General features: G+C 48.1%; 1 protein-coding gene across 1 annotated transcript in view; it reads right to left on the bottom strand.

Annotated features, from left to right (window-relative positions):
- PPP1R12B (protein phosphatase 1 regulatory subunit 12B) overlaps positions 1-10,737 on the bottom strand; it is a 31,490-nt gene extending 20,753 nt beyond the window's left edge. The window contains exon 1 of the mRNA XM_077789043.1: positions 10,258-10,737. Coding sequence (XP_077645169.1) covers positions 10,258-10,359 — 102 coding nt within the window. The 5' untranslated portion in view covers positions 10,360-10,737. The remainder of the gene's footprint in view (positions 1-10,257) is intronic.
- Between the last annotated feature and the right edge of the window lie 13,549 nt (positions 10,738-24,286).

The raw sequence follows: 24,286 nt of genomic DNA, 5'->3' as shown, positions 1-24,286 counted from the left end.
CACCTGTTCCATCAGCACAGCCCCCACTGACCCTGCCTACACTGCCCTGTCCTGTCCAACCACCACCAAATATTCACTGGAATTCCAGCAGCACTGGCTGGCTCCCTGTGCTGCCCATGGAAGCGAGGAAGGAGGTTGGTTGCTCAGAGATGCCATCCCAGAGCTGGAAATTCCAAGGTGAGAGTGAGAAGGTGAAGGATAAAACTCTTTTCTTCCTTCATTGCTGGGAAGAGAAGTTGGGAACGAACAAAGGGAATGAAGAGCTGAGGCATCACATGTGATGAGCTGGTGCAAGAAGGGTCTTTTCCCTCCTAACCTTCCTGAAGGAAATTATCAGGGTTTGTGAGGGGATGCTGAAAAACTGCTGTATCCATTCCAGTCATTATCAAAAAAAATGCACTGGAGGCTTTTTTCTTTCCCTGGCAAATTTGGAGCAGCACTGCAGTTTTGCCCAGATTTATTTATTTCCCTTGGGATCAAAATTCAACTAAAAACATCAAGAGCCGGGGAAGCATGGAGTTGTGAAATTATGCTTCCAGAATCTAAACAGGGTCAGAGCACTGCAGGGGTTGGGGTGGGGCAACACGTGGGGCTGGAGGCGGCTGTCCTGATTCGGAATCCAGCACGGCAGCAGAGCTGAGCCCTGCTGTGCTGCCCAGACACCCAAGGGGGTGACTTCTGAAGGAAAATGAAAAAGCACAGAGCACTTGCAGACATGCTCATGAGCTTCTGGTAACCCTCAGGTCTTAGAGCTCCCACCAGAGAGATCCCATCACCTTCCCTCCCATCCATCTCACGGTGGGCAGCACATCCAGGTAGTGCTGCGGTGGTGGAGGTCACCGAAGGGATTCAGCCCATTTTGCCAGCTCAGAGATTATCCAACCTGGAAAATCACCAGAATCTGAGATGGGACCCAAGAAAAAGGGCGAAGAGCACCACAGAACCATGGAATCACAGGATGGTTTGGGTTGGAAGAGATCTTAAAGCTCATCCAGTCCCACCCCCTGCCATGGGCAGGGACACCTTGCACTATCCCAGGCTGCTTCAAGCCCTGCCCAACCTGGCCTTGGACACTTCCAGAGATTCTCGGGGTGCTGACAATGGTCAAAGTCTCAAGAAAAAGGCCCAGGTGGGTACTGGCCGTGGGTCCACCTACCCAGAGTCCTGGGATGCTTCCTTGTGCCAGGAACACCACCCAGGACCGATTTTTAAAATGTATTTGGGTTGTGGAGGGCAGGAGCCTTCCCTCAAAACCAGAAAATATTGCAGCTGTTGGGAGCTCAGTGATGAATAATTTAAACCAAATTCCTCATGGAAGGTTTCAATAAAATACAGCCCTGAACTGCAGTGACAAAGAGATTGGCTGCTGCTTTCGCCAAGGCAGAAACTGCCCTAATTGCTTCCAATTGCATTCTGTGGCTGAGGTTGGAGCCAGTGAAGGCACAATTCCCTACTATTTACATTTTTTCTAGAAAAAAGAAAAAAAAAAACAACGAATAAAAGAGAAAAAAAAAAAGATGCTTTGGGAACATTTTATACTTCTTATTTCCAACTGGCCAATCTCAGGACAGTGTACACTATTTTAAGAGTTGTCAAGGAATTTATTTTGGTGTGTTTTGTCTCAGAAATCCTGATCAATGCTTACGATTAATTAGCCACCATGTAATGACAACCAGGGGCATAGTTCCAGCTCTGTCCTCTTTTAAGCAACCAGGGAAGTTTTAGAAACCCCTTGAATTTTATTCTTGTGCTGGCAAATATCCTCTCAATGAGCTGTGTTTATTTTAGAAATTAAAGGTAAAATAAAGCCAGCTACTTTTGGGGTTCTTTCCCTTTTATAAGTAAAAGTCACTATGTTCCTGCAGTTATGTAGCTCAGCTGATCCTACACGAGCTCCAGTGTTTGGGCCAGGCTGATGTGTGTTCAAAGGACAACCTCCCCCTCTCAGGAGCGTTGAATCCTCAGCTGGAAGGGTTCCATGAGGATCAAGCCCACCTCATGGCCCTGCACAGACCCCAACAATCCCACCCTGGGCACCCCTGGCAGCGCTGTCCAAACCCTCCTGCAGCTCTGGCAGCCTTGGTGCCCATTCCCTGGGCAGCCTGGGCAGTGCCAGCACCTCTGGGGGCAGGACCTTTCCCTGATCTCCATCTAACCCTCCCTGGCCCAGCTCCAGCTGTTCCCTGGGGTCCTGTCCCTGTCACAGGGAGCAGAGATCGGAGCTGCCCCTCCTGAGGAGCTGCAGCCCCAGTGGGGTCTGACCTCAGGCTCCAGGGTGAACAGACCAAGTGCCCTCAGCCGCTCCTCGTGTGGCCCCTCCAGACCCCTCCCTATTTCTGTGTCCCTCTTTTGGACACTCCAATAACTTCAGATCCTTCTTATATTGTGGTGCCCAAAACTGTCCCCCAGACTTGAGGTGAGGCCAGACTAGGGCAGAGCAGGACACTGCTGAGGGCAGGAATCCTCCAGGAGCCAGTGCAGCCAGAGCTGAGCTGGGAGGAAGAGAAGCCAGGAGGAGGCTGCCTGGGACACCTCAGACCATCCCCAGTGGGTACAATTCAGGTCAGTGTTCCCCTCCAGCTGCATTTGTCATTCCAGTCAGGAATGGCTGGGATCAAGTTTAGTTTTTCAGTGGGCGCAGAATAATTTGAAGGTCTGGCTGAACTCTACTTTTGAGAGTTATTTTGAGGTCATTGCCTCCCTCAGAAAGCTGCTCCTCTGACCTGAGGGCTGTGGTTTGTGCAGCATCCTGTTAGCTCCACTGGCATGATGGATGTGCTGCTTCCAGCTTGAGCCTGCAATCGTGCAAATGCAAAGATTCCAAAAACCTGTGGATATGATTAATAATCCAGTGCAGTCAAACCACCTCCATGTAACCTCCAACTCCCCAAAGCCTGATGCAAAATACATTTTCTCAAACTATAAATCAATAAATTTTGCTTAAGAAAAACTGCTATTACTGTACTGAAGCATAACATTAAAAGCTTCTCCAAGATGGAATAGTGGCTTTGGCAGCTGGCTGCAGCAGATCCCATCGTTTTCAGTACAAACAGCACATATTTAATTAGAAACAAACATCCAGGGCTGTGAGGGACTGGTGGTCACATCTCTTGCCATCCCAAACAAACTACAGTTGGATGCTGGTCTGTGTCATGTGTGCCATGGCCAGCCTGTGGCTCTGTGCTCTGAAACTCTCTCACGGACCATGGGCTTTCCAGCAGCTGCAGTTTATTCCCATTGTCTCTTGGGGATAAAACTCACCATGTAAAACATCAGGCTGGATAGTATTTTAATTTAGGAAAGGCCATAATTCTGAAAACCAGGGTTTGTTGCCCTTTTTCCTTTTTCTAAGGGATCAAATTTTATTGGTGAAAAATTTAATTTTGCAAAGCGACGTGATCTTAGACAAAACTCTCCAGACGTGTGGAAATAAAAAACAAGTGGCCAAGTGACATGAGAGGAAAAGATTTCTACTCCTAAATTTCTTCCAGATGAGAATGCCATAGGTCTGCAGGAACCCCTTCCCTGCCCTGGAAAAACTCTGGCAGGATGTTCTCAGATGTTTCATTAGGGATTGAATACCTCTTGAACCAGCAGTGAGGTGAGAGCTGCCAACAGCCAACTGGCAACTTTTCAGTGTGAAGTTCACTCCAAAATCCAGTGAACAGCTCCTGAGCCAGCAGCCATATTTCCACAACAGCACTGTGGGCACAGGCAGCACATGGCAGTGGGACTGGAATCATGGAATCACAGAAGTGTGAAGACTGGAAAAGCCCTTGAAGACCATCAAGCCCAAATGTTACCCCAGCACTGCCATGCTCACCACTAACTCATGTTGCCAGGTGTGATATCCCAGGTGCCACATCCACATGTTTTTTGAACACTTCCTGGGATGATGACTCCATCTCTGCCCAGGGCAGCCTGAGCCACTGCCTGACCACCTTTTCATGGAAGAAGTTTTCCTCAATATCCAACCTGAACCTCTCCCGGTGCAATTTACTCCTTGTCCTGTTTCTTTGTCTTGTCCTTTTCCTCTTGTCCTGTTGCTTGTTACCTGGGAGAAGAGAATGACCCCCACCCAGCAGTGCTGGGTTAATGTTTGGACTCAGTGATCTTAGAGTGCTTTTCCAACCTTAATGATTTCAAGATTATATGATTCTATGCACCACCTCCTGTGAATAGCATAAGTAGAACAGCCAGTACACAGGGAAATGGATGAACTGGTCTCTCTTCCAGCCCTATTTTTGATGGGTTTGTGTTAATTTTATGAAAAACAGAACTCTAGTGGGCTCCTGCAGGGAAGAAGACACCGGTTTCCAGCTCAGCAGGATGAAGTGGTTTGCTCACAGAGCTTCCACCCACTCTCCCCATCACTCCTTGGCTGCTCATTCCCATCCTGCAGCACTTGCCCCTCTCTCTGTCCCTGGTTTTGTGGCTGTACCATTAACTGACCCAAATTAACAGTATTGTCTTTCTCCTCCTCCCTTCATCCCTTTTAAAGTCCCAACTGATTCCCATCTCTGGTGGAACCTCAAGTTGCCCCTGACCTTGTGACCTCCTGTGATATGAGCCGTGGTTTCAAGGCTGAGCTGTCCTGAGATTGCTCTCCATCTGTTTAACCAGCTTCTCTAAAGGCAACACCTCTGACCAGGGAGCTGAGGGTCAAACGGGAGTTTTAAATGAGGCTGAAGTGTTACATCAGATCCTTTCCAAATCATCCATGACCACTCAGAGCCTTTAATAGTTAACAGACTCCCTGCTCCAGCTTTGGCTTGGATCAATACTGCTGCTCGGGAGGGAGGAGAGCTGAAGGAACTTCAGCCTCAGGGACAGAAGCCGTTCAGCCCACAGGTCACAGCCCATGCCCTGACCCATCTTGTTTATACATGCAGATGCAGGAGCACCGTCTGGCTACTGAGTCACAGCAGGGAACATCTCATGGGTGGTGCCCTGGGAATGACCACAAGTTCCCGAAATGCTTCCAGATATGGACATTTACAGAGGAAAATTCAAAAAAACCCCCACGGACAAACAACGCAGAAGGATTTTATCCCGATATCCATCAGAGAAACACGATGCTTGAGGAATAACCAGAGATAAAACAAAGCAGGGTGCTGGAGAACACAGACAAAGGTTGATTGCCTGAAAGTTCAAGTTTCAGTATCCCACATTTTTTGTTGGCTTCTGGCAGAGAAGGGAATAATTTCTACAAACACTGAGTAACTAGTCAGCAATCCAGAAATTAGATAGAAACTGTCATGAGAAAACTTACTTGATCCTGTTTCAATTTATGCAGCATCACTTTTATCACAACCAAACGGGTCCAAGCCACTAAATGGAAACCCAGGAAAGTAAAGGTTCCTGGAAAAATATTTTCATAACATTTTCTATTCTCTAATACATTGGCAGTGACAGCACAGCAAGTTAAATAATTAATGAAAACCCCATGTGAGAATAAACCTGTGACCAGGAATATCTGAAACGGATGGAACCTGTTGCAAAAATACCACAGAGCAAAAACTGACCATCTGACACATTTATATTCCAAACTCGAGGAAGGCTGCAATCCTACCAGGCATTTCTAATGACCTCCCAGCACTCTGGGACATGGACTTTTTACACAGGCAAGTGACAGGACAAGTGGGGGGCAGTTTTAAAGCAAGAGAGGAAAGATTTACATCAGATATCAGGAAGAAATAATTCCTGCCCCATCCCTGAAGTGGTCAAGGCCAGCCTGGATGGGGCTTGGTGCAACCTGGGCTAGTGGAAGGTGTCCCTGCCCATGGCGGGGGTGTGATGAGATGAGCTTCAAGGTTCCTTCCAACCAAATACCTCTGGGATTCTGTTATTTCATGATCACTTAAACATTAACACCAACCCTGTCAGTGTGATTTACATGCTGAGCACCTGCAGCTCAGCCACTCACATTTTTGTGCATTAGCTTTTCTTTTTGCTGCAAGATTTGCTTTGCCTCCCCGACGTATGTGTGCACACGACCGCAGCCAGCCTTGGTGCATTTGCTGCCATGGCAATCAGTGCTCAGAGCCCTGCTCAGAGCACCACGGGCTCGTGTGGGGGCTCGTTAACAGAGATGGTCATTTGGGAATGGCTGCTTTTTATACTCAAGTACTACTATCAAGTGACTTGGTGCAAACATACGGCCCATAAAAGGTGATGCTCCTACCTCCCATATTTCACTCAGCATGGCTCCTTCAGATGCTCCAATGAAAGGCAGAATAAAATAAATCAGTGCAGACCACTGTGTACACTTAGAGCTTTATTGCTGAGCTCTTCCTCATAAAATTCAGCTGGAAAGCTCAGGTTATGTACTCTGAAGGTGGCTTAACATGGGAGTGGTCTAACATCAGAGGGAAGAGCCTTGCAGTGAAAGTGTGAGCATGGACAGAACAAGGAGAATTATACAGTATCTCCTGAGGAGTGAGTAACAACCATCAAGCAGCTACTTCACAACCGGGCTGGGCAGAGAAAGGACAGAGAGCTGGGGAGAAGGACATGGGGGTGTTGGTGGATGAGAAGCTCAGCGTGCCCCAGCCCCGTGCTCGGGCACCCCAGAACCCCCCTGTGCTGGGCTGATCCCCCAGCGTGGGCACAGGGCAGGGGGGGATTCTGCCCCTGTGCTCAGGTGAGAGCCCACCTGCAGAGCTGCCTCCAGCCCTGGGGCTCCAGCACAGGGAGGAGCTGGAGCTGCTGGAGCGAGCCCAGAGGAGGCCACAGAGCTGCTGCAAGGGCTGGAGCCCCTCTGCTCTGGAGCCAGGCTGGGAGAGCCGGGGATGTCCAGCCTGAAGAAGGATCCAGGGAGTCCTCAGAGCCCTTTCCAGTACCAAAAGTGGCTCCAGGAGAGTTGGAGAGGGACTTTGGACAAGGATCTGGAGTGACAGAACAAGGGGGAATGGCCTATCAGTGCCAGAGGGCAGGGTTAGATGGGATGTCAGGAAGGAATTTTTGGCTGTGAGGGTGGGCAGGCCCTGGCACAGGCTGCCCAGAGCAGCTGTGGCTGCCCCTGGATCCTCGGAAGTGTCCAAGGCCAGGCTGGACAGGGCTTGGAGCAACCTAGGCTCATAGAAGGTGTCCCTGCCCATGGGGCAATATGGGCTTTAAGATTTATTCCAACCCAAACCATTCTGTGATTCCAAGTGATGGCAGCCACACAGATGTAGGCACTACTGAAACAGCAGCCCACACACATCGATGACAATTTTAAATTTTGTTGGTCTTTTTTACAGAAAAATAATCAGCTAATAAATCAAGAAGGAACAGTAATAAAAAAGGGGAAGGTTTGACAAAGAGGTGGAAAACAAATAAAAAGCTGTGATTGGAATCTCTGCAGAAAGTTAGGACCATGCATTCTCCTTAACTTTTGTTTTCCCACCTAACCAATAGCCTGTGGAGAAGCATAGGGATTACAAAGTACCACAACAAACAAATGGATAAGCCTAAACACAAACTACATGGTACTTCTTTTCCTGTGAAAAAAATGACCAGCCCAGCAGTAATAGGAATTAAAAAAAAAAAAAAAAAAAAAAAAAAAAAAAAAAAAAAAAAATATCAGTCCTTGACTTCACTCTCACTTTTCCAATCCTGTCATTTATTTGTTTAAATGCACACAACAGGTTTCATGCCACTGGATGCCTATTACATTACTGGAAGTGAATATTTTTTCAGGAGAAACCTCAAGCTAAATCACCACAGTGCAAAACATGATGACAAGGTATCCACTGCCAAGCACTTGAACCTTGTGCCAAACAATGGGATGATCTGCATTAATTTCAACGGAGTTTGAGTTTCCTCTTTTGAGGAACATCCTCATTAAAGCAACATTTACCCTGGGGGATTTAACAGGATTTGTGTATTTTAGTTTGTGGAGGGCTATGGGACAGTGCTGCCTTGCCACAGGGACCCCATCCCACTGTCACCATAAGCTCCTGTGCAGGGATATTCCCTCTCTTATGGATTGCATCTGTTCACTGCAAGCACCCCCCTTCCTTAGCTGTGCATTTGGGGACTTCCCATCCATCAAGGAAGAAAAACCCCAGGCAATATTATCCTAACTCCTAAGGAGGAGCATTCCAAGCAGCAGTGCAAGTGCAGAGGGAATGCCATGGGAAACTGCTTGGCAAACGACATTTAATGTAGCTTTTGGCACTGGTACCTAGGTAAGTCAAACCTCCTTTGCTCTGCCTGGTTCTCCACGAGTTTTCTCCCTGTGTGCACCATGTGTGAGGCTCCTGCCTGCTCGTGTGTGCTCACACCCCTGCTCAGCTGGGAATGTTTAGAGCCCACAGCTCTACTGGTATCAATGGACGGGATGGAAAGATAAAAGACTCCAAGATATCACATTCTTACCTGGTCTGTGAGGGGTGGTAGCTCCCTGTGGTACAGGCCTGTTACTGTGGGCATGGGGGAGTGGGTGAGGAGGAATAAACTCATGGATAAACCCAGAGTAAATCAAATTCCCTTCTCTTGCTCATGGTAAAATTACATTGTCTTGGAGAAAGAGTTAACTCAGATCCTTATTTTAGCCTGAAGTCAATCCTTCCCTGATCAGCCTTTTAAGGCATGGGCTATTTCCATATCCCAGATAGCACCAGAGCTGTTTCCTGAGCTGATGCTGTTGCATTCCCCACCTGTTTTTTCCCTACAAATGCTGTGGAGTCACAGCTGGCAGTGCCTTACCACTGCAAGGATTTCCATGCTCATGTGTTGGTTTTCATCAAAACCTCACTAACAAGAAGACGCTCTCATTCCCACCTGGCATCTTTCTGTAACCACCTGAGAACTCCCACCTCCCTCTCCAATACCCACAGCTCCCCAGGAGCCTGCAAATCTCATTGCAGTGATGGACAGAGAAACAAGCACCACCTCTACCCAGCTGAGAGTTCCCACCACCTTCTGCAACACCCACGGACCCTCAGGAGTTCTGCAGTCCCCCCATGGCTCTGGACAGAGAAATCAGCCTCTCCTGTCAGTCTGCTCCAGGCACAGCTCAGGGCTCTTGTGAGATGTTTGTCATTCACTCATATGCCCAGATGCATAAGAGGGAGAAATGAGTCAGTCTGACATGCCTGACCTTAAAAACTTGTGGTTTGAAAGAAATGAAACCATTCCCAGCACACTGGAATGGTTCCCCACCTGTTACCAGGCTGGTGATGGATAGTGTGGCCCTTTAGGGAGGAGTGGTAAGTGCAGTGCTTCATCTGATGAGGGAAGCCCATCCAAGCCCACAGGGGATAGCTTTAGATTCTCTGAACCATCCCAAAGACACTCCAGATGCAGAAGAAAGAAATCTTCTGCTCCCGATTACAGTTAACAGCCCAGGGCAACCAGCAGCCACAGAAGCCTCAAGGCTGAAGTTCCCTAGGTCAGGAACTGCTTCCATTAATGCCACAGCAGTGGGTTAAAACTCAAATATTTCAGGCAATACTTTTTCCAGACCAAGATCTGTCCCTTCCAACAGAGCAGGCAATGCATATCTGATTTGAGCAAATACCAGTGCTGGAATTAATTTAATGCTCCCATCTAAAATTAGCCTGGCTGTTAAAAACTAATTCCTCCAGGCTTTGACTCCAGCATGATAATATTTCTTGATGGTGAAGAGGCTGCCTGTATAATGATACAGACCCAGAGGGTTTGTGACAGCTTCTCCCATGACTGTGGAGCTATCAGCAGTACTGCCTGGCAGCAGTCCCAACTTTCCAACACCTTGGGAGAGGAGGATACCAGCTCTGGTGTGGGGAGTATAGGTAACTACCTTGACTTGCTTCCTGCTACAGGTGGTCTTATTCAATTTTTTTGTGGTGTTGAAATTACTAAACTACAGCACAGGCCAGCTCAGCCCCAGGGATGAAAGTTGAACATAAACCTCGTTTCACCAGCAATATCAAAATTATTATGGAAAAAGTGCAGTTTAACAAGCTGGTCAGGTTCTGCCTTGTTTTTATCAGGGAGGTTTTCGTCCAGCAACAGGCTACCAGGAGAGCCATGTTCCAGGCTAGGTGGAAACCACCATCCCAGCAATTCCCTACACCACTAACACAGCTCATCCCAGTGCAGGGACTCTGGCAGCTGTTTAAAACCTGTTGCTGCAGAGGCACCTTCCCAAGTTTCATTTAAACCATCCTCTTTCCAAAGGAAACCACAGGCACAGGTCTCCAAGGGTAAGACAACAAACCACCACCACCGGGCTCTGCTCAGAGCATGTGCTGAGCAGGGTAATACAGAAAGGAAAAAGCTGCTTACTCTGAGTGTCTTTGCGATCGGGGAAGGAGAGGACGGGGGAGAGTCTGACTGAGCCTTCCTGCTGCGAGTATATTCCTTACTCCTGGTGTACAGGGACGACATGGCCTCGCGGGCTGGTTGGCTGTGAGAAGCAACACCAGTCTTGCTCTCCTGTTGCTCTACGGTGCTGGGCAGGTCCTTCTTCCAAGGTCAGAACAAACTAATTAAACTATTCACAGCTCTGGTAATTAAACCCTCCTGTTTAGGGCGTATAATTTTAGGCATTAATCTGCTGCAGGAAGAGCTGAGGTTCCACAATGTTTCTTGTCCGAGCAGAAGCAGAGAAGGTGTCAAGGACTTGCTGTGCTCCAGTGCCGGGTGCTGCTCTGTGCCAGCCTCACTGCCTGGGCCCCGTCCCGACTTCTCCACAAAAGGACATTTCCCCTCGTCCAGAGCGTGCCACAGGCCCAGAGGGATCAACCTCTCCCCAGAACTGCAGGAGGCAGAAACTCCCGGCTCAAGAAGTGAGCTGGAAACTGGCTGGGTATATCTAGACACGAAGCTTTTGCCAAAAAAAGCTAAAAAAAAGGAAAGGAAAAGCAAACCCTGATTTACTCCGGAGTGTGGCCGCAAGCTCTGCCCCCGCTGCATGGAGCTGCACGTTTTAAATGAAACACAAAAGCATAAATCAGGAACAAACGCTGGTTTGGAAAGGGGCAGTCCAGCTGAAGTTGGGTTTTGTTCCATCCTCCTCCTCCACCTCCTCCTCCTCCTCCCCCCTCTGGCGCCCTTACCCACGCACAGACTTCTCCAGTCCCTCCCGCCGCCGCTGCCTTCTGACATTCTGACATTCCAGATCCTGACTCGCTCCAAGAGGAATGCTGGAGGGCAGCCAGCAGCAGCGATTCACTTTCAGCTTGGGATTTGGGCTGCCAAATTGGGTTTGGGATTGGTTTTGGGATTTGGGTAGGAAAAAGAATGAAAAAAAAGAGGAAGGGAGAGAAAATCCCTCCTGAGGCTTCTGAGGCCTGGTGAGCTGTGAGTGGGATGCCAGAGGTGAGCTGAGAGCACTTTGCAGAGGCTAAATTCCAGAAGTTGTGTGTGGCTGCGACAAAGGGAGATGATGTAAAGGCCACGGAGCAGCTCATGCCATGAAAGGGAGGACACACTTGGACAGCATAATAAGATTTTTGTTGTTTGCTCAGAAGCCTGTTTGAGCTGTGGAAGGGTGACACAGAGCTTGTGCAATGTACACTGGTTCAAGGGAGTGTTTGGAATCGAGGAGGAGGGAGAGGAGCTCAGATGAAAGGACAGAGGGTGTGGAGAGCATGTACCTCTCCCAGACTCCAAGCTCTCTGCCAAGCTCTGCTGCTGCACGGGCTCACTGAAGGGGCAAGATGACTCCCTGCAGAAGTGAGTGTGTGTCCCTCGTATCCCATTGAAATGTTTGTTTGAAAAATGCCTCAAACAAGCTGACAGAACCACAGAAAATCACAGAATGGTTGGGGTTGGAAGGCACCTTTGGAGATCAAGAGCCCCGTCAAGGCAGGGTCACTTAGAGCAGGTGCCTGTCCTGCCACTGCATCAGCAGCATCTGTCCTGCTCCAGGTTCACATCTGCGTAATAATCAAACATTTCCTGCCAAGGACAGGTTGGAAGGGGCTTGGAGCAACCTGGGAAAGTGCAAGGTGCTCCTTACCCGTGGCAGTGGAGTGGGGTGAGATGAGATGAGATTTAAGGTCTCTTCCAGTTCAAACTATTCTGTGGAGTGCAGAATGGTATCTATATTAAAATATTTAAAGAATATTATCCCACTCGGTGTTGCTCTGAAATCTTGCTCCTTTTTGCACCCTACTTGGCACCTGAGTACTTTAACTGGCACAGAGCTGGGGAAGGGGCTTGGAATAGCAGCTACAGTAATTCCTCCTGCCATCCAGCACCTTCACTTTTCAGGGGCAAAGCACCATCACTGTGTAACCAGGGAGAGCAGGAGGTGGGGCTGCTAGATTTTCCTGCTCTAAGAAAGTCACAGTGATATCAGATTTCTTGATATTTTTCACAGGGAAGGAGGGGGACAAATCATTCACTGAGTGCAGGAGAGGGGAAAAAGGGGTTTGGAGAGGTCTAATTCTGCCTGGTAATATCTCCGCATTCCCCTTTCAAGGTAAGGAAATGAAGTCCAGACACACAAGAAGGCAGTGACAGGCACCCTGCTGCTTCAGAGGGCTGGGGCAGGACCTTGATCTTTCCAGCCTCCATCTGTTGCACTCATCATCCACCTCTCCCTGTACCTGGAGCCCGACTCTGGTGTACAACAAGGTAATTCAGATGCTTTAGATGCATATTTATAGACCCTGCACACACGGTGATTCTTTCACACCAGCCTCAGTTTCTGGAGTTTCAAAACAGTGTAAGCGAAACCGGGCAAACTGGCTGGTGGTGCACTGGAGTGTCCCAATCCCAGCTCCAGGGCTGAGAAAACCCAGCTTAATCACCAAGGAGGAGCTACACAGCTCTAAATTGCAGTGTATGGCTTCCCCTCCCACCCAATCCCAAATAAACCACTCTCACATCCTTCCATAGTCACGTTTATGCTGAGGAGGGGCAGGAAAGCTCCAAAATCAACATTTTGCTACAGAACTCACAGCCCAAATCCAAATTACACCCTGAGCATTTCATACTAGTTATTTAGTGACCCAGTGTAGATCTCACACCGACTGATTAACACAGCTTGGTGGACAGTTACTCAATTTAGAGATAAGGGGAGGCTTGATTAGCCAGGACACAGAGAGCAGTAAGAGATTCAATATGGCAAAACACGCTAGGTTTCAGCATTATTCCAACAAATGCCTGATTTAGGGGTTTCTTCCTGCTGGTTTGCACAGTTTACTTTCAAGCAGTCCCCAGTGGAAGTATGAAACATGACTCTCCTTCAGAGTGCTGCTATTCCTCACAGCCTCAGCTCTGTCATGTTCAAGGTCATTGTTTAGATCTGACTGTTCCTGTCTGTTCAGGAGATTCCTCAGTCAGTACCAGGCTGGTCCATGCTTTAGCAGTGGTGCTGTGTACTTTATAAGGAATATTTATACAGCTTTCAGAAAGACACGCACAAGAATCATCTTCCATGAGCATTTCCACAACAACTGCACACAACCGCCCCAGGCTGTCCGAAAGTTGTCTTCATGCTCTGGCCTATTTCTGGGCAAAATCACCTTAAAGTTTCTTCTCACCTTGGACTATAGCAGCACAACTATACTATAGTATTATGTCTTTCCCATATTTGTATGAAAGAGTGTATGCTCGTGGTTAGAGCTGTGGTTTTGGCTATGATCACTCTTCATACACCTTCACCCAAAAACTGGTCAAGTTCTTTCCCCAGAGGGTGCTGGGCACTGCCCAGGCTCCTCAGGGAAACTGTCCCAGCCCCAACGCAGCCAGAGCTCCAGGAGTGTTTGGACAATGCTCTCAGGGAGGCACAGGTTGGGATTGTTGAGGTGTCTGTGCAGGGCCAGGAGTTGGACTGGCTGGGCCTTGTGGGTCCCTTCCAGCTCAGCAGATTCTGCTGTTTCCTCTTCCATTCAGATGTCTGTCCTTCCTCTCCCTTCCTTTGGTGATGATGCCTGTATTTGTACTCCATTTTTAAAATTAGTTAGACAGGAGAACTCATATGCACAAAAGTGACGCATTAGAAATAGGATGAAACCCCGAGCTGCACATTTGAGAAGAAAATACATACACACCCTTTTTAGCATGTTGAAAACCTTCACCTACAGGACATGATGCTGGTAAAACAAATGTCAGCAGTGCTGCAACATTCCAACCTGCAGCAGACAAAAATGGGAAACAAATCTGGGAATTAAAGCCAGAGCTGCAGTGATGCTCAGGGGTGATGCAAGCCCACAGCACATTCCCTGAATGCAGAGGAGGAGAAGCCCTCTTGGGACACCAGAATTCTAACACAACTTGAAGAATGAGAGTAGTTGGTATTTTTGGAACAAATGATCCCAAAACTATCTCCTGAAAGTCCTAGCTGTCATTTTTCACACCAGGTTTACCACGTACCTCACTGAATTCCTTCCCATCCAGCTGAATTCTTTCATCTGCAGCCAAAGCTCCTCTATCTCCCAGTGCAGGCACATCCCAGGGAGCAAAGTGGTGTCTCCAGCTCCACAGGGCTCAGCTGGGGCAGAAAACACAAACTGGGCCCACACAGCACCAGGACATTCTCAGCACTGTGACCTTTCTCCAGGGCCTCTCTGCCTACATACGCTGAATTAATCACAGCCAGGGACCCCCCCGCCCCCCCCGAGCACACAACCTTGAGATCACTGAGCAGGGGAAAGGTCTCTGGCACCATCTTGTCCCTGGCCAAGCAGGGCTCCTCTGGGTACCACTGGGCACTCCTAGGGACCATTCCCAACAAGCACCTTGGACACTGATCTGGAGGGTGGGAGCATTCAGTCACACAATGAGCCTTCCTGCACAGCTGGCCTCAGGGCTAGCAACAGGTTAAGATGGCACTGTACTGTGGTACTGAGCCTTTGAGGATGGGTTCTCAACAGTGGCACAGCCCCTGCTGTGACCCCATCCTGTGCTGGGCCAAGTGATGCAAGAACATGGGGTGGCACAGCTAGCTGTGAATTCCAACCCAACTGGAGGAGCAGAACAGGGAGAGGCAGGCAGCGGGCTTCATGCTTTCCTTTGAACCTGCCACGGAATCACTGAGGCTGGAAAAGATCTTTAAGGTTTGAGTCCAACCATTCCCCCAGCCACTGCCACATTTACCACTAAACCATGTCCCCAAGTGCCACATCCACACATATTTTGAACATTTCCAGGAATGCTGATTCTATCATTGCCCTTGGAAGTCTGTGCCAGGGCCTGACCTTCAGGGAAGAAATTTTCCCCAATGTCCAACCTGAATCTCCTCTGGCACAACTTAATGCCATTCCCTCTCCTCCTGTTCCCTGAGAGCACAGCCCGACCCCCACCTGGCTGCCCCTCCTGTCGGAGTTGTGCAGAGCCAGAAGGTTCCCCTGAGCCTCCTTTCCTTCAGGCTGAGCCCCCCCAACCTATCACTGAGCCCACTTTGCTCACTTTTCCTTGAGAAGAAGAGAACCTCCATAATCGCTTCATGTCACTCTGGACACTTCTGATACCTGCTGGCACCTCCTTCTACAGAGATTAGCTGTTTGCTCTTCAAGTAAACAAATCTCCCCAGTCCTCCCCTTCTGGGTTTCCCACTGCAGGAGCAGAATGTGCTGTTTGTCTGTTGACTCATGGGCTGGTCCAGGGAATTACTGAAATCTGTAATTTTATGCAGTACCTAAATCAACTGTAAAACTGCACTTATTCTCATGACATTTCTCTGGAGAAATAGAACAAAATAATCTGGCAGTTCTTTCCAAGAGTCAGGCTACAGAATCATTATACACCCAGAAAATAGTGTTTCTAGGTATAAATCAGTTCTGTAAAATATCCAGAAAAAAAAAGAGAACCTTGAAACGGTTTGGGTTGGAAAGGACCTTAAAAGCTCATCTTGGTCAGGGTCACCTTCCACCAGATTGCTCCAGCCTGGCCTTGAACAATTCCAGGGATGAGGCAGCCACAGCTTGTCTGGGCAGCCTGTGCCAGAAACTCAGTTTAAACATAAAAAACCATTTACCATCGAACTACCCTCATGGGTTCTAGAGAACAGAGTCAGAATTAGATTTCCCACTGCTTTTATGTCACTGGACTGGCCCACAAAACTGAAATCCATAGTGCTACTATCCTGCACCTCCCCCTTGCAGCAGTGTTCATATTGTGGGCAAAGTTTAATAATCCTGTGATTGGCATCACCACAGAATGTCCTATATTGGTGCTTACTGCAGTCCAAAATAACAGCCATTCTTTGTGCACCCCTAATGGTATCTCTGCCTCAGTCCTGGAACAGGAACTTCCTCAGTTACACTTGTCTCCCACTACATCCAGATCAGACGAGAGCTGGAATCTGCAAAGGACAAGCCCGAGGGCAGCTCCAACAGCCAGGAACTGCTCTGGTTTAACACACAGGGCTCCACAGCCAGAGAAAGGGTTACACCCAGGGGGCCATTGCACCAGGGAGCCAGGCACTGCTTTCTCCACACGGGCTCTTGTAGTAAAATGTCCCTGTCCCTGTCCCTGTCCTGTCGCTGTCCTGTCCTGTCCCTGCCCCTGTCCCTGTCCTGTCCCTGTCCTGTCCCTGCCCCTGTCCCGTCCCTGTCCCGTCCCTGTCCCTGTCCTGTCCCTGTCCCTGTCCCTGTTCCTGTCCCGTCCCTGTCCCGTCCCTGTCCCTGTCCTGTCCCTGTCCCTGCCCCTGTTCCTGTCCTGTCCCTGTCCTGTCCCTGTCCCGTCCCTGTCCCGTCCCTGTCCCTGTCCTGTCCCTGTCCCTGTCCCTGTCCCATCCTGTCCTATCCCAAAACACTGGGACAGGAGTTCACCTGGAAAGAAAAGGCTGAGTCTTGTTAGGCCTCCTGCTCTCACCTCTTTATTCACTGCATCCATCACATTCTGTGCAAAGAAATTCTGCTTGTTCTGGAGAGAAACTGCTCATTCTGGTGCATAATGAGTGAATTTGGCATTGGCAGCACAGTCACTTGTCCCAGGGCATGTGACCAAAAGCCAGTCTTCGAAAGTGATCACAGACCCCAAAAAAATCCTGGTTTTGTTAAGTCTGGAAAATATCCCAAGTCTTCTCACCTATTCTGTGTTCTGGTGTTTGTGGTTTTTTCCTGACAAGGATTTTCTGCTTTGGCTATTTAGATGCTTATGGAGCAGGAGAAGGACTGGACTCCAGTTCAGGGGTTGGTGGCACTGGTTGGTTGTTTTTTGTGTTTAATTGGTCTTTTTCAACCTAAAAAAATGTAGTAACTCAGCTCCACTCTTACCCCCTCATTGCTTATTAACAGTCATGTTCTCATGACACTAGGTAACCTGAGCAGGTAATTTTGACCAAGTATGTCTTTGTACAGTGAGAGAACTAAAACTGGCTTCAAAATACAGATTTTTATTCCTGGGGTATAGTCACAGTCAGCTGAGGAGCTGCTGGATTATAGAAATTAATGTGCTATACAGCAAGTATAGCCAAGGAACTGTGTGTATAGAACAGCCAAGGAACTGTCTGTATATATCTGTATAAACACATAGGTATTAATTCCTTTAGCAGTAACTAGGCCAACACCTATTACCTATACATGAAGTTATTAAAACATTACTAGTAATCTAGTCTACAGTTTGTACTTCTGGGCTTTTGATTTAGCTTATTTAATGGGACTTTGTATCTCAAGATTTAATAATTCAAATTACTAATATTATTATTACTACTTCTACTGCTGCACAGCAACTGTACATGATATATAAACCCTACTGCAAATAAGTGACTTTTAAATCAACCTCAAGCTTTACCAGGGTCAAACAGAGCTTGCAGGGTTTATTTAGCACTGCAGAAGGCAGTCAGGGTTATGCTGGGCTGCAGGACTGGAGCACAGCAACATGGTCAGGCAGTAGCTGCTCTGTAAATGGGATGTGCAGGCTCTGCTGGAGTTTTCCATAAATGGAATCTGAATCGGGGGAGGGAACACTTCCATCTGCAGAGCACAAGCCAGGATTCCCTGGAGCAGATCTACTGGGGTGCCACATAAATAGGGAGTAGAAGAAAAGGGTCTTCCTCTTCTCCCAGACACACATAGCAGCTGAGAGTCTATAATTGCATCTATAGCATCATTCTTCATCCACTTTTAATTCCCATCTCAAAATTTATCACAAAAAAGCTGGAAGTACCATGCATTAGGCATATCAGGATTAGCACTGAGCAGCACATGTAGATCATTTAGTGGAGGTGGAGAATAGCACATTTTAAGTATAAAATTTCAAAGTTTTTTTTCTTTTTCCTTTCTTATAAATAGAGGCAATAAAAAGCAAGGGTGAAGACAGTTCAAAAAGCAGCATTCTCAAATGTCATTTTAGCACCTGCAAGTGCCCAATTCTGCATGCAGGAGAAACATCTTCGAGCAGTTCTGTGGAGCAAAGTTGAGTTTTTGGAAGAAAAGGTAAGATGTCTTGGCCACTCAAATCCAACACATACAGCAGGATGAGAAGCCGGGCTGTTCACTGACCCCTCTGGGGACATCCCCAACTGCAGAGGGGGAGAACTGGATCTAAAGTAAAGGCTGCAGAGAGGGAGATAGTTTCACTGTCTTGAGTACATCATCATTTGAACATGAAGTTCAGGATAAGCCCAGTAAACCAATCTACATCTGCACTTCCACAGCGAAGGCATAGGGACCCTGAGATAGGGCCTGGAGGGGGCAGACAAACCCACAGCTCGAGAGTATCAAAGGCAGAAATGCTTCTGAGAGAGCCCACAGATGTTCACGTCCCTCTCTGAATGTGTTATTAAACTCTATTTCATGGAATCACAGAATATCTCAAGTCAGAAGTGACCCACAGGGATCATCCAGATCATCCTGCCCTGCACAGACCCCAACAATCCCACCCTGGGCATCCCTGGCAGCGCTGTCCAAACTCTCCTGCAGCTCTGGCAGCCTCGGGGCCGTACCCATTCCCTGGGCAGCCTGGGCAGTGCCAGCACCCTCTGGGGAAGAACCTTTCCTGATCTCCATCTAACCCTCCCCTGGCACAGGCTGATGGTCAGAGGTTACAGAAATGGGTGGCCACAGTGGTACAAACCAGAAACAACAAACCAGCACCACAAAGGGCTCCTGTTGAAGGGGACAGATGTGGCAGCTTTGCAAAATATAAATGTCTCTGAGATCACAGACAGGATTCCATTCAGGCTGTAAATGTAGCCATGGGTACAACTCCTGAGGCAACACCAGTACTGTTTATTGTCATGTCATAATCCTGGCCAGGTCTGTACACCAGAGATTGGTCTGGTGGCTGTGGAGGGGTTGCTTAATTTCACCCAAAATCTGGCTCTTTTCTGAACTCAGTACCATGCTTTGTTCAAAAAAAAGCATCACAATAAAATCAAAGAATCACAGGATCAAGGATTGTTGGAAAAACCTTTGAGCCCAGCTGTTCCCCCACCACTGCCATATTTACCATTAAACCATGTCCCAAGTACTACATCCACATGTTTTTGGAACACTCCCAGGGATGGTGTCTCCACCACTGCCCTGGGCAGTTGTGCCAGGGCCTGACCACCCCTTTAAAGAAGAAATTTTTCCTAATAACCAACCTGAACTTGCCCTGTCTCAACTTGAGGCCATTCCCTCCTGTCCTGTTCTCTGGGAGCAGAGCCCAACTCCCCCCAGCTGTCCCCTCCTGTCAGGGAGTTGTGCAGAGCCAGAAGGTTCCCCCCGAGCGTCCTTTTCTCCAGGTTGAGCCTCTCCAGCACCCTCAGCTGCTCCTCACCAGAACTGTGCTCCAGACTCTTCTCCAGATCTGTTGCCCTTCTCTGGCCAGGCTTCAGCAAATCCAGAGATGCTTTGCTCCGTCCACTCACAAGTCCAGTCTGAGCTTTGCTCATGCAAAAAATCAGTTTACTTCATCCAGTTTCAACCATTAAAGGATAAAGTAGTGTTGGAACACAGTATTTTCCAGGGGAAGCTGTCTGGCAGTTGCACTCAGCAAGTGTTTCCTGACAGGTTCCCTCTACCCACCCAGGCTTCTTACAAGGACGAATGCAAGACAATTTGCAGCTATGAAGAGGCCATGCCAGAGAAGCTGAGAAAGCAAACAGCAGTACAAGAACCAGATGGAAACAGCTATTTCAAGCTAAGGGACTTTCCAAAACATGACGTAGAGAAATAAAAATCTCAGGGCCTTCACAATAGTCATGATCCATTCTGCTCTTTATCTACATTGATCAGATTCTCTGTACCCAGCACAGCCACTCCACGGCTGTAAAACCTGTCTGTCAGCTCAGCTGTGGAAGTGAATGGCTGACACACAACAATATGCCAGTGCCACTGGCCAGGCAAATCTGTACCTTCAACACATTGTCATCTAGCTGTGCTTCAAGCCTATTTCTGACCATCCCTCAGCAGCAGCACGTTGTGGTGCAGAGGGTTATGTCCACTGCCAAGGATGAAATCTAAGATCAATGAAAAGTCAACCTATATGGTAAAACAGCCACCCAAACCCACCCACAACAGTGTCCAGCACTGGGTACCTAGTAGGTACCTACTATAGAATCACAAATGGCCTGGGAAGGGACCTTTGAAGAGACCTTACAGCTCATCCTGTTCCTATCCTTCTGTTCATCCTGTTCCACCTTCCACTAGCCCAGGCTGCTCCAAGCCGTCTCCAGTCTGGCCTTGGACACTTCCAGGGATCCAGGGGCAGCCACAGCTTCTCTGGGCAACCTGTGCCAGGCCTGCCCACCCTCACAGGGGAGAATTTCTTTCAAATACCTGATCTAAACTTCTCTGACAGTGGGATGCTGTTTCACCTCGTCTTGTCACTACATGCTCTTGTAAAAAGTCTTTGTCCATCTTTCTTATAGGTTTCCTATAATGAGCAATGAGGTGTAAATTAACTAGAGCAGGTGGGAAATTTCTGCCAGAAGGAGTTTTGCAGCTTAAGGATTCAACATCTTGACATACCAAACAATGATGCAGCTTATGCCACATAATGTCACTTTTCATAGGGGAAGTCCATGTCCAAGAGCAGAAAACTAACAATGACTTTCCAAACATGAGGCTTTTTCTGAAGAGAGGCATGTGGGAGGATATAAACTCTGAACAAAAAGTGACCTTTTAGAGACACAAGGGACAAACCACATCAACATAGCATTTTTCCTACAGTGGTTGTTTCCAAATGATACATTATTGCCAGAGAATTTGACTCCAATTTTCCAAACAAATTTAGATTACTCCTAAGTACTCTGCTAGCCACGAGGCAATACAGCTTCTGCTTTTTGTTCCTTCTGGACATGTCTGGGAGATAAATAATTTAGTACATGAATGTGTGATGGCACCAGCCTGCACAGGATGTCAGAAGATGAGGACAGTCTGCTTCTGGCTTTGCCAGAGAGAAGCATCCATGGAATACTGGATGGTTTGTGTTGGAAGGGACCTTAAAGCTCATCTCATTTCAACCCCTGCCATGGGCAGGAACACCTTCCCCTATCCCAGGGTGCTCCAAGCCCTGCCCAGTCTGGCCTCAGACAGTTCCAGGGATCCAGGGGCAGTCACAGCTTCTCTGGGCACCCTGTGCCAGGGCCTCACCACTCTCACAGGAACAATTTCTTCCCAATATCTGATTTAACCCTGTCCTCTGGCAGTGGAAAGACATTGCCCCTTGTCCTGTCATGCCATGCCTTGTCCCAATTCCCTCTCCAGCTCTCCTGGAGTCCCTTTAGGCACTGGAAGGAGCTCTAAGATCTCCCTGAAACCTTTTTTTTCCCCCGGTGAACACCCCCAGCTCTCCCAGCCTGGCCCCAGAGCAGAGCGGCTCCAGCCCTCAGAGGAGATCCTCTGGACTCATTCCAGCAGTTCCACATCCTTCCTCTGCTGGGACCCCAGAGCTGGATGCAGATTCTCACACTGGAGAGAAGGGCCAGACAGCAGGGCCTGAGCATGGCACATCCCAATTCCATGTGCTGCAGCCCTCTCCCACTGCCCCCAGTCCCTTTCTCCAAGGCAGAAACCCATGTCACCACAACACAGCCCACCCAGGTATCTACTGCTGTAGGCAGGAATTTTAATTCAGCAGATCAGTTCTGGAGGTTGACTTCAATCACACCAGGAGAGACATCCTTCCCCAGCCCACTGGATGACTGACACTGAGGCATGATCACCAGCTCCCAGAGGGGCCCAGAACCTGCTCCAAGCAGTTCAACAGTCAGAGATGTTTCTCCTTTCCATAGTTTTGAACATGTCACATGGACACAGATTTTGACAGTTTCCCACAAAAAGTGATGGGATGCTCTGTTACATATATAAGCACAACCATACATTGTTAACCATTAGAAAGTAAAAAACTACAAACATAAATAGACATAAAACAATAGTGAGGTTTATTCTGTCTCTGGGATGTGGTCCAGCAGCAATGCTGCTCCTCAGGCTGCTGGGTCTGGGCTAACATTCACTCTGGAGTGAGCACTCCCCTTTCCTGGAGTGGCTGTGCTGTGTCCATACAGCACTGGAGAGAAGCACACACGTGTCATGGATCCTGCTGCCACCCTGTCCATCACACTGCTGCTCTCAGCTCCTTCTGGGAAGGAAGCAGGAGAATCCTGGGACCCTGTGCAATAGCTGCCATGAGTGCAAAGGAAAAGGAGCCTGGGGTGAACTGGGATCATGGGAACTGACTGCACAGGCCTCGCAGCAATGCCACCAGCAGCCAAGGGAGCTATGGGTGGCTGCTGCAGGGCCAACCATGGCTGCAAGGGAATGACTTGCCAACAACTGAGAAAGATCAGTTGCCTCAGACTGCACCAAAAGTCTGAGAGCAATCTACTAAACAAGATGCTACAGCATAAAGTTACTTTAAATAGTTATGAGTTTGTGACCTTGGGAATCACTCCTGGAGGACTGGCTGTTTTGCTTCATCTTCCCAGGACTCAGAGATTGGATTTTAGCTGGTTTTGTGTTACTCATCCACATCCCCATCACTGCTTCACATTACACCTTCCTAATTCAGCAACTTGGTGAGTTGGAGGAATTCACCTGAAGGCATTTAGCTGTAACCCTGTAGTCACACAACCCACTTGGGTCACTTGGCTTTAGGACAAACAATGTTTTCCCAGAGCTGTAAATTGGTGCTCAGAGCCAGGCTGAGGAGTGAAGTGCTGTACCAACAAAGAGAGCAGCCACCCAGGCTGATGCCCTTCTCCACATACTGAGGTTAAGAAAAACCAGCAAAAGCACATCAGGCTGGAGAACTCACAGGACAAATCCTCTGTGCAGATGTGAAGTATTTTTGCAGGAGTATTTGCAGAATGAATTTTAATTTATCTGCTGTCTGCCCCCTCCACTTCCCAGAGAACCCAGGGCACTCTGAACACGATGAGGACGCTCTTGACCACATTCAAGCTCTATGGCAAAGCCTCAGCTCATGCTCCTTCCTGCAGCACTTTGCTGCTATTTCATATTGATATACATATTAAAGATCTTTCCTTGCAGCATACACAGCCCATTAGAGCAATTTGTTTATAAACACGACTAAACAGAGCCAATCTCTCCCAACCTTATGTTACTCAGAATTAAATGCTCTCTAATTTAACTACATGATGCAAGTGATACATGGTGCCATCTACGTGCCCTTGGACAGGAGCCAGATGGTTTCCTTCCCACATCACACCACATCTCTTCTAGAAATAAACATTCAAGGGTAAAACCAAGGGAAAATACTTATATCCTTTATCCCCAGAAGGGACCCTGGGCCTGCAGCAATGAACCATAAGATGAGCACCACCATACAGCACCATACAGTCTGGATTGAAAGCATTTTAGTTTCTTATCAGCTGGCCAGAAGTTCACCTATTTTGTTCCTTTTACTGGTCAACTTTCCCTTGTATCCCAGCAAAACATCTCAGCTCTTGCAGACATACCTTACCATATTAGGCAATGTGAGCCCTGAAAGTGGAGGCCTCTGAGCCTTCCTTGGCTTCCAAACACAGTCCACAGGCACAGGGTTGGTGCATGACACCAGGAAAGGGGCAGGAACGACTGGGGACTCCCAGGGCTCCCAGTACACCCAGACTGGCTACAACAGGACATTCACAAAGCATTTAACAAAAGCTATTCCTGATCTTCTAGTTATTCATCACATCCCTCTTTCACAAAAAGGCAAACGGCATGGTGGCAAAACTGAACTGAAGCCTCTGTGGAAGGATAAAGTGGCACTAAAAGCAAAAATATAGGTGAAAAATAGGACACACCAAAATCAGGACTCCCAGGTCATAGCTCTGAATCAGCAATAATGTTAAGACATTAAGTTTGTATAACGAATTTTCCAGTTCATTGGTCTTCCCTTAGAACTTGTGCAATTAAGCTTAGAAATTCAGCCCTTCTAAGATAGATTTAATTTATATTGGTATCTAGTTGCATCTGGTGATTTC

This window comes from Lonchura striata, chromosome 30 (genome assembly GCF_046129695.1).
Source record: "Lonchura striata isolate bLonStr1 chromosome 30, bLonStr1.mat, whole genome shotgun sequence".
NCBI classification, from domain to species: Eukaryota; Metazoa; Chordata; class Aves; order Passeriformes; family Estrildidae; genus Lonchura; species Lonchura striata.
The sequence above is the reverse complement of the archived record's forward strand: the minus strand, read 5'-3'. Positions and strand labels throughout refer to the sequence as shown.